The sequence below is a fragment of the Symphalangus syndactylus genome, chromosome 11 (genome assembly GCF_028878055.3).
Source record: "Symphalangus syndactylus isolate Jambi chromosome 11, NHGRI_mSymSyn1-v2.1_pri, whole genome shotgun sequence".
Lineage (NCBI taxonomy): Eukaryota > Metazoa > Chordata > Mammalia > Primates > Hylobatidae > Symphalangus > Symphalangus syndactylus.
In genome coordinates this window covers 48,874,168-48,892,451 of record NC_072433.2, presented here as the reverse complement: position 1 = coordinate 48,892,451, position 18,284 = coordinate 48,874,168, and the positions used below count along the sequence as shown (strand labels likewise).

At 44.3% G+C, this 18,284-nt stretch overlaps 1 protein-coding gene across 9 annotated transcripts; it reads right to left on the bottom strand.

The window, feature by feature from the left end:
* Positions 1-1,415: 1,415 nt before the first annotated feature.
* LOC129492901 (sperm-associated antigen 11A-like) lies at positions 1,416-17,435 on the bottom strand. Of its 9 annotated transcripts, none has more exons than XM_063612605.1 (6): positions 17,375-17,435; positions 16,635-16,787; positions 15,388-15,471; positions 11,091-11,197; positions 8,218-8,295; positions 4,365-4,559 (listed from the first exon to the last, which is right to left on the bottom strand). In XM_063612605.1, the coding sequence occupies exons 1-6, from the start codon at positions 17,433-17,435 to the stop codon at positions 4,365-4,367; spliced, it is 678 nt and encodes a 225-aa protein (XP_063468675.1). The 9 variants fall into 9 exon arrangements, with proteins under 9 accessions (XP_055154329.1, XP_063468675.1, XP_055154323.1 ...); XM_055298347.1 differs by lacking the exon at positions 4,365-4,559 and adding an exon at positions 4,799-4,858; XM_055298349.1 differs by lacking the exons at positions 4,365-4,559; positions 8,218-8,295 and adding an exon at positions 4,799-4,858.
* Between the last annotated feature and the right edge of the window lie 849 nt (positions 17,436-18,284).

The following is an 18,284-nucleotide window of genomic DNA, read 5'->3' as shown; positions in this document are numbered from 1 at the left end:
TCTGAGGGGCAGAGATGTAGAGCAATTGATAATGCCAGGCAGGAATGCGGGGAGAGGGCCAGGAAAGCTTCAGAGTGGGGTTGAAATTCGAGCCGATTTGAGTAGGAGGAGGGAAGAGCTCTGTCATTTCTGGTTACTGTGCCATCTCAGGAAGCTGATTCCTTAGAGATACAGTGGAGATGATCATACTTATCTCAGAAGAAAGAGCTACGTGGCAAGTATGAGGATTTGCCAAGAAAAACATCCTGGGCCCCCATTGGACCAGGCCTAGTCCTTCTGCCCCTGCCGGCTGGTTGGAGCTCCAGCCCACCACCAGGCACCCTCCTGCCCCTCCTGGGGTTGGCAGAGGGTTCACGCACCTCTGAGTGCCAGCCAGAGAAGCAACTTGCAATGTCCTGGGTCTCCCAGCACCTCTTCCCAGCTTCCCCTGACCACAGGCTGAAGGTGTCTTAGGAAGGACAAGGCAGGTGAATCCTCAAGTTGAAAACAGATCTGGACTGAGGGCAGGATGGGGTGGACACAATCACTAGTTTTATTTGTCCTCGCACTGAGGATCATACTCCGGTCTCCCACATGGATCCCCGGGGAGCCAGTCCACGGAGCACAGCCGAGAGGCAGCCCAGGCTTAGTCAGAGCCACAGACCGTGGGTGAGGCTGCTGCTCTTCTGCTGCAGAGAGCTGCCTTCTGGCCTCTTGAAGGGGAGGCCCGCCCCTCCACACCTGTGGGTGCTACTCGTTAGGTGGGACGAAAGACTTGAGAAAAGGAATAAGACACAGAGACAAAGTGTAGAGAAGGAAAAGCGGGGCCCAGGGGACCGGTGCTGTGCTTACAGAGGACCCACACCGGCACCGGCCTCTGAGTTCCCTTAGTATTTATTCATAATTATCTTTACCATCACCGGTGCTGTGCTTTGAGATGTGTATGCGAACATCTCCATAAACCTTTTAGCAGTATTGCTCCAGCAAGCCCCACCTTATTCCTAAAGGCGGTTTTCACAATTATCTTTACCATCACCGGTGCTGTGCTTTGAGATGTTCCATCGCCCAGGGACGGGCAGAAGACAAATGTTTTTCTTTTCTCTAGATTTAAGAGAATGGTGATGACCTTTAACCGTAAGCAGCCTTTAGGCACTTGTTTAACAAAGCACATTCTGCACCGCCCAAAATCCTTTTAACCTTAAGTCACCACAGCACATGTCTCTTGCAAGGACAAGGTTGGGGGAAGGGTCACAGATTAACAGCATCTCAAATACAGAACTAAATGGAGTCTCTTATGTCTACTTCCTTCTATATAGACACAGTAACAGGCTGATCTCTCTTTCTTTTCCCCACAGCTCTGAGGCCGATCCGCCTGGGCAGCCCTGCCGTCACAACTCCAGAAGACAGGAGGCAGGAAGAGGAAGGCTCTACTCTCCTTATCCACAGCGTTGTCTGTGCTGCTGGTCTGTCCCTGTTCCCAAATAAGAGCAGATGCACCACAATGCCTCAATAAATAACCTTGGCGGATTCAGTCTGAACTTAATTCATTTCCACACCCCTGGCGTGAGTGGTAGGTACCCTGTACAGGGCAGAGACGAATGAGGCACTGTAATCAGTGCCATGACATTCAGGCCAGAAGCGTTGGTAACCTGGGCCCCTGGCTGTCCCCTGCAGTGACCTCAGCTGCTCCTGTCCTTAGCCCAGTGCCCAGCTTCCGAACAAGTGGTCAAAAAAATCCCATCTGGCCGAGCGCGGTGGCTCACGCTTGTAATCCCAGCACTGTGGGAGGCCGAGGCGGGCGGATCACGAGGTCAGGAGATCGAGACCACGGTGAAACCCCGTCTCTACTAAAAATACAAAAAATTAGCCGGGCGTGGTAGCGGGCGCCTGTAGTCCCAGCTACTCGGAGAGGCTGAGGCGGGAGAATGGCGTGAACCCGGGAGGCGGAGCTTGCTGTGAGCCGAGATTGCGCCACTGCACTCCAGCCTGGGAGACAGAGCGAGACTGCGTCTCAAAAAAAAAAAAAATCCCGTCTGCAGGCACTGGGGGGCAGCGCCCCCCTGCGTATTAAGTGTTGGTATTGCCGGGATGCCTGCCTGGCCCAGGCCTTTCAGGCTTTGAAAAAGAGCGTTTTGGGGATTCTGTCTTAGAACCACGCCAGGACATTTTAGGACTGAGTTCAATCCTGTCACTTTAAAGATGGGGACAGGGATGCTATGGAGATCTGCCCAACATCCCAGAGGGGCGGAACAAGAATGTAAGTCCCAGTTTTGGGGGCTCATTTTGTCTCTGGGCTGATCCAGTCAGATTCATTCTCAGGCCTCACAGAGACACTTTACATTGAAAATAAAGAAGAACAAAAAAAGTAAAGAAAAATTAAAAAGGGAACAGAACGACTCTGGAGCTCGCCACTGAGGACTCCAGGAGCCTGCACCGCCTCCCCTCCCCTCCCCTCCCCTCCTCTCCCCTTCCCTTCCATGTTTGCTTCCCGGAAGCCTCAGCAAACACTCCCAGGCAGCCTGTTTTGTGCTGGGAAATGCCACAGGTACCAGTTTTTTGTTTTTTTTTTTACCATGCCTTACAGGTGGACAAACACTTCCTTTGGAGCAATTTTACATAAGAGGGAGATAACATTTTCCACAATTTAGATCAGCCCAGGCCCAGGGTCCGCCTTAAAAATATTGAATAACAGAGCCTAGGGCCCATGCGAGCGCCCTCCTGGCCGGCCCTGGGCTCTGCGAAGGGCTCCCTGGGGGTTCTCACCTGCACCACCCTGGCAGGGAGGGACGGGGTTCCCATCCTCCTCACCTCACCTGCTGGAGACCCCTTGGTCCTTGGGTGAGGCTCTGCTTCCACACCCCCAGGCTGCTGTGCTCTGATGGGGTCTGAGATCAAGCCCAGCTCCTTCATTTCATTTCTGAGGAACATGAGGCCAAAAGAAGGGGCTGCTGTCTAACGGCACCTGCCCAGAAGTCCCATCCTTATGGAACCAGGCTCCAGCCCCCCAGTGGCCCTTCATGTTATTTTGTGTTTCTGGTACACAGATCTCCTGGTGTGGGTTGGTGGCACTCCTGGCTGAGAATGTGTCTGCCGGTTCTGAGGCATGGACTTTTGCTGCGTTTCACTCGGAGCCAAGGCTAATAGGGGCCAATGCCCTTCAGGAAGCCATTCCCTTCAGGGATGGAACAATGGCCCTCCCCTCTAGAGGCATGACAGAGAGCCCTGCAGAGGTGCCTGTGCCTAAGAGAGACTTACTCTGTGCACTTCCAGTGGTCTGTCTGATTGTATTTAGAAAAGTAAAAAACAAGAGTGAGTTTAGAAGAGGCTGCGAGAGGCCAAAGGCGTGATGCCAAATATTCATTGCAACTTGAGCTGGGAATTGAGACTGGAGCCCCAAAGTGTACATTCTGGGGAGCTCTTTAAAGCAGCTCAGCTCATTCAGGAGCACACTGGTCTCAGGCAGCGACAGAAACAGGGACACGGAGCATCTTCCCAAGCCACCTGTCAGTTGGAAAAAAGCTTGGCGTGGGGTCTCTATCTCTCAGCACGTTTGTTTTTATTATTTTTTACATTTATTACCTGTAATTAGCATTCACTCTTCTTGGAATTAGTATTCAACAAATTCAAGCAGGATCCAGAGAAAAGCAAAAGACAGCTAAGCATTCAGGAATCTCCATGAACAGGAGCCCTGCCTTGCTCCAATTGCACATAAATATGTTTTTTAGAAGGATCATAGAAGAATGAGTGCTGGCTGATAGGCATACCGAGAATGCCATTTATGAATTGCTAGCCTGGGGGAAATGTGCTTCACCTGATGATTTTCATTTTTCTTTCATTCCTAAAATGGACTCGCTTGCGCCTTATTATACACATTATCAGCTTGTTGTATTAATCAATTGAAATAGCGTAAGAGTAAATGCTTGAAAACTATACTGTCCTACTGAAATGTGACCTGTTGGTGTTATTGCTTGAGGAGGCATAAAGGGAAAAGGGATAAGGTGCATTACCATCTGGCTGAATAAGCAGGAGAAGGCTAGTGCTGGGTGTGGTAAGAAAGAAGTCGTCAGGTGGAAAACAGAGCAGCAGATTGGCTGCATTTATGTCCCTCTGAAAATCAGTTTGGGGCTTGGTTTCTAGTCTGTTCCCATCTCCAGATACTTAGGAGACATTCCCTTGACTAGGAAAGGAAAGTGGAATATCACAAACTTCTGAGATCCCTTTGAAAAGGCAGTACATGGAGAAGTAAGGAAGTTAAAAAAAGGCTTTTATGAGCTCTTCACCTTTGGTGCTAAATTCATTCAACAAATATTTATTGAACACCTACTACAAGCCACACATTCCTTTAAATCCCTTGGGATACTTCAAGATCTCTGCCTTCCAGGAGCTTATATTTTAGATCCCAGATCTGCCATCCTTCTCTGGTTTCTCTTTTCCTTCTTCATCTGTATTTGATATGCAACACCTATTCCAGGGATCAGAGCCAATGTCACGCTTTTTCTCACCAGAATGGCATAAAAAACGTCTGCAGGTCCCCTGCTGCATACGGCAGATGGTATTTCTAATTCCCGGTGGAACATCCCCTATGGATACAACAGAAGAGAGCTGACATTTAACTCATATAGTGCAGAGAATAGAAGATGACCCTAGCCCACAGCCAAGGGTTGTTTATTCTGATAATGCTAAGTACTTTTGGACAAGTCCCAGTTTCACCAAACTTTGACTTCTTAGCTTTAAAACAGGAACGATAATTTATATCTGAGATATTACCAGGAGGATGATAGGGTGTGTTTTATGGGTGCCCACCTGGCCCATCTAGGCCCTAAAAAGCCCATGCAGATCTTAAATCAGGGTCCTCGAGCCTCCTGGTGAGAGATGTGCACTAGAAGGAAGCAAAGGGAGTTTTGGAAAACAGAAGTGGTCCAGAATGGGACAGGTCTTGATCTCTAAGGAAATTAGAAGTATTAACCCATTCTCAGCTTATGGCCCAATTTATAGTTTTATGTCCTACAATGAAAAGGAGAAAATAAAACCTCTCTCCTCACCAGGACCTGTGGGCTTGTAAGTCACGAATGACCACCTAAGTTTTTTATAACAACAGGACATTGGGCAAGAGATAGTTGAAAGAAAGATCTTACTTTTGTCAGATCTGGAAATGCCACGTACAATGACTTTAAACAACAACAACAACAGCAGCAACAACAACAACAACACAGTGTGGGTCTTGCATGATTATGAAAACACTCTTGCACAACATCCAACCTCCAAAACGGGGTCTAATCTCTGATTCTGTATCATCTCAGCCCTGTCACAGCTTGGAGGGGACAGCAAAGTGAAGAAGGTGGGGGGTCCACCTTTAGTCAAGACAGAAGAGCCCCCAGCCTGGAAGCATGGAGACCTGGATTCTGGTCTTACTTCTTCCAATATCTCATCATGTCTCCTTAGACAACTCATTTAACTGGTTACGCTACAGCTTGCCCATCTGTAAAATGTGTTATATGTGCCAGCAGGGGGAATATTATAAGTTTGAAGACCTACTATGACCATAAAGATTCATTGCACAGTGTTAAATTAACACTTTCCTGGACTTTGGTTTTCTTTTTGTAGAGTATGGGGCTGCTATAGACAATCTCTGATTCCCTTCCAGCTCTGACATTCGTATGACTATAACTTTCTTCTGAAAACTTTTCTCAGACTGCAGTGAGTGCTTGCCACTTGTATCAGAGCAAGTATACCCCTTTGTCTTGTGTCAAGACCTTTATAACACTTATTTAGCTTTTAAAAAGCTTCACAGGGGAGATCAAAATTGCCCAAGGCTGAGCCCCACGGTGGCCCACCTGCACCCACTAACAACATACAGACACACCTACACACTGTCCGTACAGACACACACATAAATGGAATTCCTGCACGACCTTCCCCAGGGCTAACCAGGAGACATGTACCTGAGTTTGTTTGGACCAAACAAAAGAGAACAGCAAACAGAAAAAAGACCTTCATGTTTTAAGGTCCGTTGAACCTCCCTGCCCTCCCGTGAAGGAGAGCAAATATGATGAATGACGGAATGAAATGGAGCGGAGAAGGCACAAAATGGGACATTTATAGGTTTTTGGGAATACTGATCAGCAAGAGCATATTTATCTGCTCTACTGAGTAAGGCTGTGGCAGAAGGTTACTGACAACTCTTCCCTTTCTGCCTAAAAATAGACTGGCTTCCTGATATTCAGAGAAGCAGGGATGAACCAATAATTCCATACACGGATACCGAAGAGGAAAGTGAACCAACGTTGAGGTGTCGCTACTTAGTGCCACGCGCTGTGCTAGGTGCTAGAGACATGGTTGTGTAAAGATATATTTTCTGCCTTCAGAAAGCTGTCGTGTCCACCACAGTTGAACAGATAAATAGCTTATTTCCCAGCAACATGACTCCCATCTACCAATAGAAACATAGGCCCATGTGCATTAGGAGACACGTGCAGGAACATTCACTGCAGCACAGTTCCTCGCAGCCAAGAGAATGCAACCAAATAGTGTATTATGACAACAATAAAACACATAATGTATTTCCACACCACAACAAGAAGAGAAAAACAAGAAGATGTGTACAACAACGTGGATGAACCTCACAAACACTATGCTGAAAGGAAAAAAAAAACAGAGACAGCATACCACATTATTCCAAAAATTTGGCAAAATGGATCTATTTGTGAAGAGCCAGGATGTTGTCTACTTTGGGGGAAGAGGACAGGCTCTTCTCTCATTTGATGAAGTTATCCGCTGTTGGAGGTGACAGTCTAGTGAGGGATGCAGAGAGCCCCCAGCAACCGCAGGGCTGTGTCATCCTGGGCTGGAGGGATGTTTGTGGGCTCTGGGATGCCGGGGGTTGGGAAAACAGAGTCTGCAAGAGCACGATATTTTTGTGTGTGGGTTTATATAATGTGTTTTATTAAAACACACAGTTGATAAAGCTGCACATTTTGCCCCTATTTGATTTTAGTCCCAGGATCACTTCTTAGATTTATTTCCCTTAAGATTCTCTTAAGCAAAAGGGGCAAGTGAGAAGGATGTCTTCTCTCCTATCCCCCTGGGCTTCATAACAATTGCTGTTAGCTTCTTATTAATCCTTCCAGAGGTGCCCCATGTGTATGGAAGCAGAGATGAATCCATACCCCATTTTTATGTAAGTAATTACGGACTCTGGATATTATTCTGGACTTGCCTATGTTACTTGTTATATCTTGCAGAGCTTTGTTATTCTTCAGAGCAGCTTCATCACATTTTCTGCAAGCTGTCTTCTGCCTTATTTAACCTGTCTACAACAACCATATGTCACCATGAGTCTTACCTAGACATGGATTTTGAAAAAGAGACATCAATCAGTGGCCTTGGACTTTCTGCATGGGTGAACAGTGCGAGCATCTCAAAGAGGCAGGGGCTGGGTGTTCGTTTTGAACTTTCCACCTTTGGAGAGATTAAGCAGGACAATGTGCCCTGGCAGGGACTCTCTGACTCACAGACCTTTCTGTACCTTGCAAAAGCACCTTTGAAGTTAGGACTTGGAAATTGGGCACTCCAAGCTGCTTTTGATCCTCTGCCAAAAAAAAAAAAAAAAAGTTACCTTAAATGTTAGCCATGTACTAAGTAACTGTAAAATAATTATGAATATTTGTGAGGGTCCAACTCAGTACTTTAAAAAAACGATTAAAATGTGAAATTTTTTCTCTGTGGAGCATTTGTTCTGAAGACATCTCTGAAATGCCTCATTAAAAAAAAAAAAAAAAAGAAAAGCAGTTTCATTTGCCCCTTAGGGAAATTGCCTTCCAAACCAAGATGATACCCTAACTTCAAGGGTCCCAAGGAATAATGATAATTCTGAATGTATCCTGTGTATGGACAAAGTGGCTGTATGATACATGAATAATTGTTTGATAAAAACACTGAGTTTGGATATTCAAACATTTGAGTCATTTTTTAAAAGTCACTAAGATGACTTTAGATAAAACAATAAAATGCATATTTTATGCTTTACATTCATTCTTTCTATTTACACTACACCTTATTTGGAAAGGATCCAAGGTAAAGGTGGATGGCATATTTTTTCCAGCAGTACAGTCACTAATCAAATCATTGTGAAATTATAGTTAAGAAAATTTCTGTATAGATTGGAAACAATAAACTATTGTTGGAAAATAAATTCATTTGGGGATAAATAAATTAATACTATCAAATTTTATCATGTACCTTCTCCTCCAGACTTGAATCCATTTCCAAATCACAGACCCAGAAAACAATCCCCAAGGAACTATTTCGTGGATAATTCTGAAGGATAAGACATATCATTTCAAAGAAATCAAACTAGGAAATCAAGCTTATTGGTTAATTGTGTTAATATCTGGTCACAGGTTCATAGGTTCATCTAATTGCAGATTTGAAATGAAATAGAGTTCAATTTGTCCCAACACACAAGATAACTATTCTGATGTGCATCATACTCATGAATGGAAAAGAAGAGTGTAAGGAGAAGAGGGGAAAGATACCTTTGGGTTTGCAAACATTTGATAGTAGAAAAAATGTTTCTGTGTTTTAAAAAATATTGATACAATTCAACAACAAAGAGAAAAAAAAACACATTTAAAAATGGACAAAGGACTTAAACGGATTTTCCAAAGAAGAAATTCAAATGGCCAGCAAGCACACGAACGATGCTCACTGTCATTAGTCATTAGAAAAACGCAAATCAAAACCACAATGAGATATCACTTCACATCTGCTAGGGTGGTCATAAAAAAATAAAACTTCAGAAGCAGTGGCTCACACCTGTAATCCCAGCACTTTGGGAGGCCAAGGGGGGCACATCACAAGGTCAGGAGTTTGAGACCAGCCTGGCCTATATGGTGAAACCCCATCTCTACTAAAAATACAAAAATTAGCCGGGCAATTAGCCAGGCATGCTGGTGGGAGCTTGTAATTCCAGCTACTCAGGAGGCTGAGGCAGGAGAATCCCTTGAACCCGGGAGGCAGTAGTTGCAGTGAGCCGAAATCGTGCCACTGCACTCCAGCCTGGGCACCAGAGCAAGACTCCATCTCAAAATGGAAGAAAACAAAACAAAATTTCTGAAAACAGCAAGTGTTGGTGAGGATGTGGAGAAATTGTAACCTTCACAGGTCGCTGGTGGCAATGTACAGTGGTGCAGCTGCTGTGGAAAAGTCTGGCAGTTCCTCAGAAAGTTAAACAATATGAGTTACCAATATGGCCTAGCAATTCAACTCCTAGGTGTATACATACAAGCGGTGAAAATAGGTGTTCAAACAGCAACCTGTACATGAGTGTAGTGTTCATAGCAGAATTAGCCACAACAGTCAACGGTGGAAGCAATGCAAATGTACATCAGTTGATGAATGTATAAGCAAAGTGTGGCTCATCCATACAATGCAATATTATTTGGTCACGAAAGGAAAAGAAGTACTGCCACATTCTCCAACATGGAGGAACCTTGAAAATCTCAGATTAAGTAAAATAAGCCAGGCACAAAATACCACATATTGTATGATTCCATATATGTGAAATGTGCACAGCTGGCAAATCCAGTGGCTGCTTACTGGTGTCTCCTTTTGGGATGATGAAAAAGTCAGCTGGGGGTTCTCCCCACTTTTTTGTCCTCATGGGCAATGCTAATGTTACTCCTCTTGCTCCAGAGATTTTATTTATTTATTTATTTTGGTCTTTCAAGAAAGAGGCAGGGTTTGTGTTCGTGAATTTAATCTCTCTTTATGAAGGCATACTAACTTTCCACTTTGGTCTTATTATTTATTTCCATTTTGGTCTTATCAACTAAGGGAGATTCCCTGGGTGCAGAAGGTCATTTCCCATGACCCAAAGAGGTAAGAATAAGCCAGGTGAGAGCAGCTCAAGCCTGCAGGGTTGTGGTGACCACCACATGTAGGGACAGGAAGAAAAGATTAGAAGCGCCCATTACTTATGTCACACGAGGTGCAACGGGGTAGAATTGACTGAGCCTGCCCACCTGTCTCTTGCCCTGCAGACCTCAGGCATTGAAGAGAAGACGGGCTTCCTGATAACAGGGACCCTCTGAGCAATGGATGAGTCAGAAGGATCTAATCCCGGGGAAAGCTGCTGGGGTGCAGGGGAGGGAAGGACACTGCGCGGAAGGTGGACGTGCAGAGTGGAATACAAGGCAGTTAGGTGTGCTGCAGTGGGTTCTGAGACAGCCTCCGTCAAGCTGCCGTCTAAGGACCTCTTCCCACCGCGGTACGACTGGTGGCCATAAAACCTCATCAGGGCTCAGGGGCCTGTACTAAAAAGCTGCTGTGAGAACAAAGAATGCATAACTAATGGAATTGCTGACTCAGGACTGACCTGGAGAACCCATTATACTTACTCAGTTGTCTCCAAGCAGGATGGCACATTTATTTTTTAATGTCTGTAATTTTTATTTATTTTTATTTTATTTTACCTTAAGTTCTGGGATACATATGCAGAACGTGCAGGTTTGTTACGTAGATATGCATGTGCCATGGTGGTTTGCTGCACCCATCAACCCATCATCTATGTTCTAAGCCCCGCATGCATTAGGTATTTGTGCTAATGCTCTCCCTCCCCTTGTCCCCAACCCAGCACTGCAAATATTATAATACCAAAGAATGAGAGGGAAAAAAATCAGTTTCTACTTGTTTTTTATGAATCCAACGTAGGCTTCAAAATCTCCCTGGGTAACATGCTTTAATGTCATACCATCTTTTTATAAAATTTTTATTTGTTTATTTATTTATTTATTTATTTTTTATTTTTTTTTTTTTTGAGACGGAGTCTCGCTCTGTCACCCAGGCTGGAGTGCAGTGGCGCGATCTCGGCTCACTGCAAGCTCCGCCTCCCGGGTTCACGCCATTCTCCTGCCTCAGCCTCTCCGAGTAGCTGGGACTACAGGCGCCCGCCACCACGCCCGGCTAATTTTTTGTATTTTTAGTAGAGATGGGGTTTCACCGTGGTCTCGATCTCCTGACCTCGTGATCCGCCCGCCTCGGCCTCCCAAAGTGCTAGGATTACAAGCGTGAGCCACCGCGCCCGGCCCAATTTTTATTTATTTTTTATTCACCACTATACAAACAAAGAGTCTTATCATCTTACTGCCTAGGAAGTGCTTTCTTATGTTAACTCTGTGAGTTTCTGAGTGCAACTTAAGTCTACAACAGAATGTCTTTGATTATAATTAAGTGATATCTTTGTATATACATATATATATATTTATTTTTAGGCACATTAATTTTGTTCTTACAAATGTGTATTTAACATTTAAGAGTAATGCAATAACTTGATGGTATTTTTAAAGGTACAAATATCTAAAAATCACCAACAATTTTAACATTAGAAACTTTATTGTTTTTAAGCATACTTTTCACTGTTAATTTTATATCAAATATGTGAACATTGGTATAATTTTTAGGATAGACAATTATTTTGAAAATGTTATGCATTTTAATGGTTTTTCACTGTGTTATTTTTATTATACCTAAGGAATATGTAATATCTCTGAGTGGATGTATTATAGTTTGCTAATATAGTGCTCCATTTTGAACTTTTTACAGTTTTTTGGTTTCTCAAAGTATTTTTTTATTTTCTAGGATAATTTCTGAGCAGAATAACTGAAACAATGAGAACAAGTATTTTATGTCTTGCATACATATTAAGATTGCTTTACAAAGAGGTTATTTAAGTTACCAGTGCTTCTGGTTTTGTATGTGAGGACTAGTTTCATACACCTTCATTATCCGTGGGTATCAGCCCCATGTGAGTGTGCCCATATATAAGTTGATTAAGGAACATCTTTGTTCAGAAAAAAAGCCTGGAAAGGTGGCATTCTGTAAAGGGCTCTGTGTATCTAGTTTCTTTCCTATGCTGAGCCCCGGGATCCTGATTCTTACCCAGATACTTATAATTAGGGTGCTGCAAAAGTATTTGCGGTTTTGACCATGATTTTCAATGGCAAAAACCACAATTACTTTTGTAGCAATCTAATACATAACAATATTTGCAGGAAGTTTTAATTTATGGGAATTAAAGAAAGCTGCAAAGAGAATAACGAGCTCAAAGTTTTGTGATGTGTAGTTTATTGTTAATTAACTTGAGCCTAAAATAATTACCACTGATGAAGATTTTATGGACAGATTAGGCAAATATCATTATTTCTTCCCTATTTATTTACTAAAGACATCCATGAAACTTCTTTTAAGTAGAGATACCCTACAGAAAATTTTAAGACAAACAGCAGATTCTACCCACATTCATTCTTTGCCACCTCTCACTCGCTTGCTTACCCTACCAAAGCAATCCACCACAGCTGGTCTGCATGAGCAAGTAGATGTTAGCCGTCAGTGTAAAACTAGCAGAAGTGAAGTCAACACTTTTAAAAACTGGAGGAGACTTAATTGAACTGGAATATGTGTGATTTCAATGGAAAAATGCAGTTTTAAAAAAATCAATATGTATTTATTCCTAATGAGATTTGAGAAACTATGGTCAGCAAAATGAGAATTAGATCCCATGAGAAAGTCACACGTTGAGAAAGAAAGAGACTGTTAGCAAATATGACTATTTAAAAATAATTAAAAATCTAATAACTGAACTTCAAAATCCAAAAATAGTAAAAAAAATAGATGGGCTCTACAGAAAGAGAAACTGATATAAAAATAAATATCTGCAAAGTAAAGAACAAAAGGGAAAAGCATGAAAATTATGGTTGAAAGATAATGAGAGGATATTTCAAGGATAACTGGGGTTTAAGCAGGAGGCATTCCAGACAAAGGGAAGATAATTGATGGAGGAAAGAATATGTAAGGTTAGATATAAAAGGAGTACATGTACATGGATGAGAATAAAGTAGTAACCTGGCCGGGCACGGTGGCTCACGCCTGTAATCCCAGCACTTTGGGAGGCCAAGGCGGATGGATCACCTGAGGTCGAGAGTTCAAGACCAGCCTGATCAACATGGAGAAACCCCGTGTCTACTAAACATACAAAATTAGTCGGGTGTGGTGGTGCATACCTGTAATCCCAGCTACTTAGGAAGGCTGAGGCAGGAGAATTGCTTGAACCCGGGAGAATCGCTTGAACCTGGGAGGCGGAGATTGTGGTAAGCCGAAATCGCACCATTGCACTCCAGCCTGGGCAACAAGAGTGAAACTCTGTCTCAAAAAAAAAAAAAAAAAAGAATAAAGTAGTAACTATTAAATTTTACCGAGGAGAAAAAATAATCAATAAACAAATGAAAAAATGCTCAACTACATAATAATCAAGGGTGTGCCAGACTGATATCTGCAAGATGGTGGAATAAGAGGCTGCAGCCTTTCCTTCCTTCCACGGATATACCAAAGAAATAACAACACACAGATAGGTTCTTTCTGAGAGAAAGCCAAAGACTAGTTGAAAGACTACTACACATTAAGCAACTGAGAAAATATTTATGTGAAAACAGGTGGGAAGAGCTGAAACACACTCCCAGCACAATCCCTATCCCAGGCATAGCACCTTACAATTAATCAGTAAGGAAGTCCCAACTCCTAGCTTCTCCCTGAGGAGTGAAGGGTTTGGACCACACATATAGTACCTTGACCTTTATGCTTCCCACCCAGGGGTTTGGCTCCTAAATCACCCAGCTCGGGGTTGATAGAGCTGGGCATCTGCAGGTCTCCCTAAACCACAGACACCAAAGAGATGGTTGGACACAGATTTGCAAGCACTTTTGGCAGCTCTCTCCCTAGGCTCAGGCCAAATGCCCACCTCCCGGTTTCTACCTGCAAGGGGTTTATCTACCCATTTTCCCATCTGCTGCCTGAGGGTTGACTTCTGGGTCTGCATCTGGGAGCCAAAGGGGCAGGGTGAACAGTAGACCCGTGGGAGCCTGAACAGAGGTATAGGTAGGCACTGCACCTGCTCCTCTCAACTAGCTCCAGCAAAAAATCCAGGTCTCCAGCTTCTCCCTCGAAGGAGAATACATCAAGCATAGTTTTATACCTGCCACCTGGGGGACTGGCTCCTAAATCACTTATCTCTAGAAGTGAATGTGAGGCAGGAGAATTACAGAGGAAATTGGAAGTTGGATAAAGGGTAGAATGAATAAAAGCAGAAACAAGCAAGGTGAAGGGGTGGGTGAGCAAGAAGCAAGATAAGAGGCAGAAGTGAAGCAGCCAAAACCAAAAGTGAGATAAAGAAGAGAGCAAGGACCCCATGGCCAGCAAGATCCAGACCAAACCAGGAAGGGGCAGCTCTTCAGAGATAGGCATGCACATTAAAGAGAAAAAGTATCCTTAACAGGACACCCTATGATAATCAGCTCATTAAAGCTCATGCATATGGACTACCTATTATGCATGTACTTAAAATTATGGGATGGAGACAACACACGAGCCCACAGAGGCTAAAGTAACTAAGCAACACACCTATCAATCAAAAGGCAGGCACCGGCTAAAGATCAGGCAGCCTTGTGAAGAGAAGGAAAAAAAACACATAAAAAGACCCAAGGTACACCAAAGCCATGCTGATCTCATTTGGCAGGAGTCAGCCCACTCTCCCCTCTCCAGGAGTGTAACACTGCGCTTCACACACTTTTGCTGCTTGCTTTGCTATTTGAGTATCACATCCAGTTCTTTGTTCAGGACACCAAAAGCCTGGACCTGCACAGCACCATCGGATCCCAAATGGGGCTCTGCATTTTGTGTCTTCCAAGGCCACAGAGAACAAATAGGTAGTTTTAAAGGGGCACAAGAGGACTTCCAGTGGGTGTTCTTCCAGGTTTAGCACAGAGAGAACAGGCAGTAATTCCCAGCTCCCAGTCTCTCCCCAGAAGGCATTTGCCTACACACTCTCTCAGCTGCTGCTAGAGAACAGGTCTTTGAACTGGCTGCATGTAGGAGCCGATGGGGCTGATGGAGAACGCGTTTGACCAAACACCTAATACCTTAACTACATTTCACAGTACTTAGAATAGAATGGACTCCATCGCACAGTACCTAGAATAGAAGTAGGTATTCAAAAAATAGTTTTCAAATAAAATAACAAATTATTTGAATTCTTTCCAATAAAAGTTTATTATATCCGCATTTACTAGCACAAATTGTGTGATTTTGAAAATTCTGTTCATGTCAAGCTAAGTCATCTTCTGTAAGGTCACAGGTAGCATTTTTGTCATTTATTTTGCCACAATAAAATATTTGAACCATCTGGCACAAGTGGCAATACCTCTGCTCCCTGCTGCTCAGACACTTCCACAAAAATCCTGCACCTGATTGGACAACATGATCCAGGAGAACAGGTAAGTGGCAGAGCTTTGTTTCTATATCAGCGACATCAGTTTTAATGTAAACAGCAGGCATCTTTCTTTTTAGAGCAGTAGCCTACCTGTGTTTCCATATAATTACAGTATTCTTGATAGAAGCCTTCACTTCTCTTGCAGTTGACAACTTTTAAATCTGATGCAGGTTCTGCATTAAAAAAAGAATCCAACATTAGCTTCTTCAGACCATCTCCACAATCGAACAGTGGTCATTTCAGCCGTGAGGGACAGGGTGGGGATGCCATGGATATGAAACAGCTTTCCATAGTTAATAGCTTCAAGTTCCAAACTAAAACATCAACTCCAGATATATAGCTCTGCCCCGCTAAATATCCTTTAACCAAAGGAAGGAATAATCCTGTCTCATACGAATACTGTTAGACTAAATAACACATGCCTACTATTGCACCTGTTTATATTTGTTGTGCAATAATTGAGTTTTCTTTTTCCCTTCCCTTGGGGGAGATCCAGATGAATGAGTCCTTTGGAACTGAGGGCCAATTAGAAAGGGATAGAATGTTGGGTAGGATGCTGCAGGCATCAAATTCAGCAGGACTTTATTTGCTGGATGTCACAGCAATTTGCCAACACCCTCCTGTCTTTCTTGCTGTTGCCCACTGAGCTGCTAACCTAGTTCTCCCTGTCTTAGGATCAGCAATGAGCTTGGGATTAAAGAAGCATCTTGAAAACTATAGGCTCCTCCAGGCCCTTCTGGATTTGAAGCTGGTCCTGCCCAGGGATTTGGGGGCTGAACAGAAGCCTGGCCCTTCTGGAAGAGTCCAGAAGGGTGGCTGTGGGCTCAACTGTCCCTTGACATTTCCTGCTACCTCCTTGCCTGAGTAGACTGACAGTACAGTCTATTCTCTGCCCCCATCCTCGGGAAGCATTTCCCAGACCTCAGTGGACACCTGGAACTTAGCAGGTATTTACTAAATTCCTTGAAGGGGAACAACCTCCAAAGCTAAGGGCATGGGGCTGCAACCTGGCAGGAGGCCATGTTTCCAACAGTGTCTCCTCTGGCTCCTGTTCTTGGAGGAAGTCAGCAATTACAGACATGGCCTCGGATAATTTGCCTTTGGGCCCCTCAATACTCCCACATTCCACGAGGCCCTCAGTGATCCAGCCCCAGAGGAAGCTGTGAGACCCCGTGGCCTCCCTGACAGGCAGGGCAGCCCAATGCACCCACATCATGTCTTCCCCAAACAATGACTGCTCACCCACCCCGACCAGCATAGACACCTTCCCATCTATTTGTTCCCTCTACATCTCCCCAGTGGATGCACTTGTTGCACGTGTTGGTCCCTGACTCACCTTGGTAAAGTGGTGTGCGCGGTGGTAAGAGGTCCTGTTTCACTGGGTGGTGTAGCAGCTGAGACCCGTTTGTGCCTTGCTCAGGGGCTCCTTCCCCGAGTTCTCTGAGAGCCTCAGTGGCTGAGTGGTTCACATGTCTGGCTTGAGACGATCCTGTGCAAGTGGAAACGCATGGCTGAGGATGCTCTGAGGCCTCCGCCTGGCAGAGCCATCAGCATGAGGTACCTACACTCTTCCAGGTGAGTGAGCATGGGTGATTGGGTGGGGGAGTTGGGAGGGGTGCTAGTGTTCCATGTGTGTGCACATTTGTGCACATGTGTTGTATGCACCTGTGTAGAGAGAGAAGGAGAAGGTGAATGACGTGTAAGAAATGTATGTCATGAACAGTGAGTCTGAGCACCTCCTCAAAGCCAGCGCAGCCAGAGAATTTATTTCAAGTGCCACTAATGCAGTTGTTAAGATTCCCTAAAATGTAATGTTCTTCTCTGTAAGGGAAAGGGGAATGTTCAAAGGATAAGAAAATGGAGTCGGGGCGGGACCCTCTCCCCTGGGAAGCAAGTGCCATCAGCCAATTCAGAGTGCCATTTATGAACCCAGTTCAGAGACTCGTACCCAAAGCTCCACCAAGAATATGTGCTCCAAGGACTTCACCTCTTCCTGTCCAGCCTGGACTCCCATACCCCAGATGACCATTGCAGAGAGATTCTGGCACCCAGGCCCAGGTCACTTTTCCATTTTACCTGGAAACAGCAAGGCCACAAGGAGAAGGCTGGCGACGAACGGGAGCAATCGTTGCCTCATGTCTGCCAAGAGGACTCCAAGCCAGAAAGCACCCAGGGTGGGTGGGCAGGCAGCAGGGCTCCTTTGATAGAGTGGGGCTGGGTGTGTGGGCCCGGAGTGTGGGAAGAGCTGTGCTCCAGAATGACTTCTCATTCTCATAGGACAATGTGGACGTGCTCCTATCCCACTGCTGGTGGAACAAACACTTGAGCCACATATTTCAGGAAGTAAATAATACACCTGAATGACTTGGGTGGGATTGGTCAATAAGCAAGAACAGAGAGAAACAGAAAGATGAAAGGCATGGAGGGGCAGAACAAACATGAATTATCATAAAGTTGCCAATGTCCTCGAATGCTTCTCAAAAGCCCCCTGATGTTCTTGAGAACAGGGACATACACTGCCATGTTGATTCTATCCCGTCTGCTGAGCGTTTTTATTTTAGTGTTAAAAAATCATGCATAAGACACACAACATAACAGGTAGGACCTGGTTTTGCAAACTGTCCCTTCCGCAAGTTATACAGAGAGTTCCAAGGCTGTCAAAATGTTCTTTTCTTTTTCTTCTCCTCTCTGAGTCTCTCTCCCTGTTTCTTGGTCCCCTCCACTTCTCCTTCCTCGCTTTGGACCCCCCTCCTTTCTATTTTAACTTATTTGAGTTGTCTTGATTTTTCTCTCCCCTTTCTCTTCTCTTTGCCCCTAGACACCTCCTGTTGATGTCACTGGGTCCAATTCAATTCTTTTAAAAAACAAAAAAAATCTGTGTTTGAGTCTGGGTTTTCTCCTCTAGTAATATCCAAGCAGAGGACTTGTCTTCCCTTCTCCTTCATCTTGTAAACATTTTAACCAAGTGTGTGTTTCTTATTTGGCT

What these genes read in the sequence shown, in the direction of transcription:
- LOC129492901 (XM_063612605.1), bottom strand. Translation starts at nt 17,435, where the DNA reads ATGAGGCAACGATTGCTCCCGTTCGTCGCCAGCCTTCTCCTTGTGGCC. An exon ending in TGTGGCCTTGCTGTTTCCAG is followed by an intron (nt 16,788 to 17,374) that starts GTAAAATGGAAA and finishes CCACTTGCACAG; the next exon opens with GATCGTCTCAAGCCAGACAT. An exon ending in TAATTATATGGAAACACAGG is followed by an intron (nt 11,198 to 15,387) that starts TAGGCTACTGCT and finishes CTTAATTATAAT; the next exon opens with CAAAGACATTCTGTTGTAGA.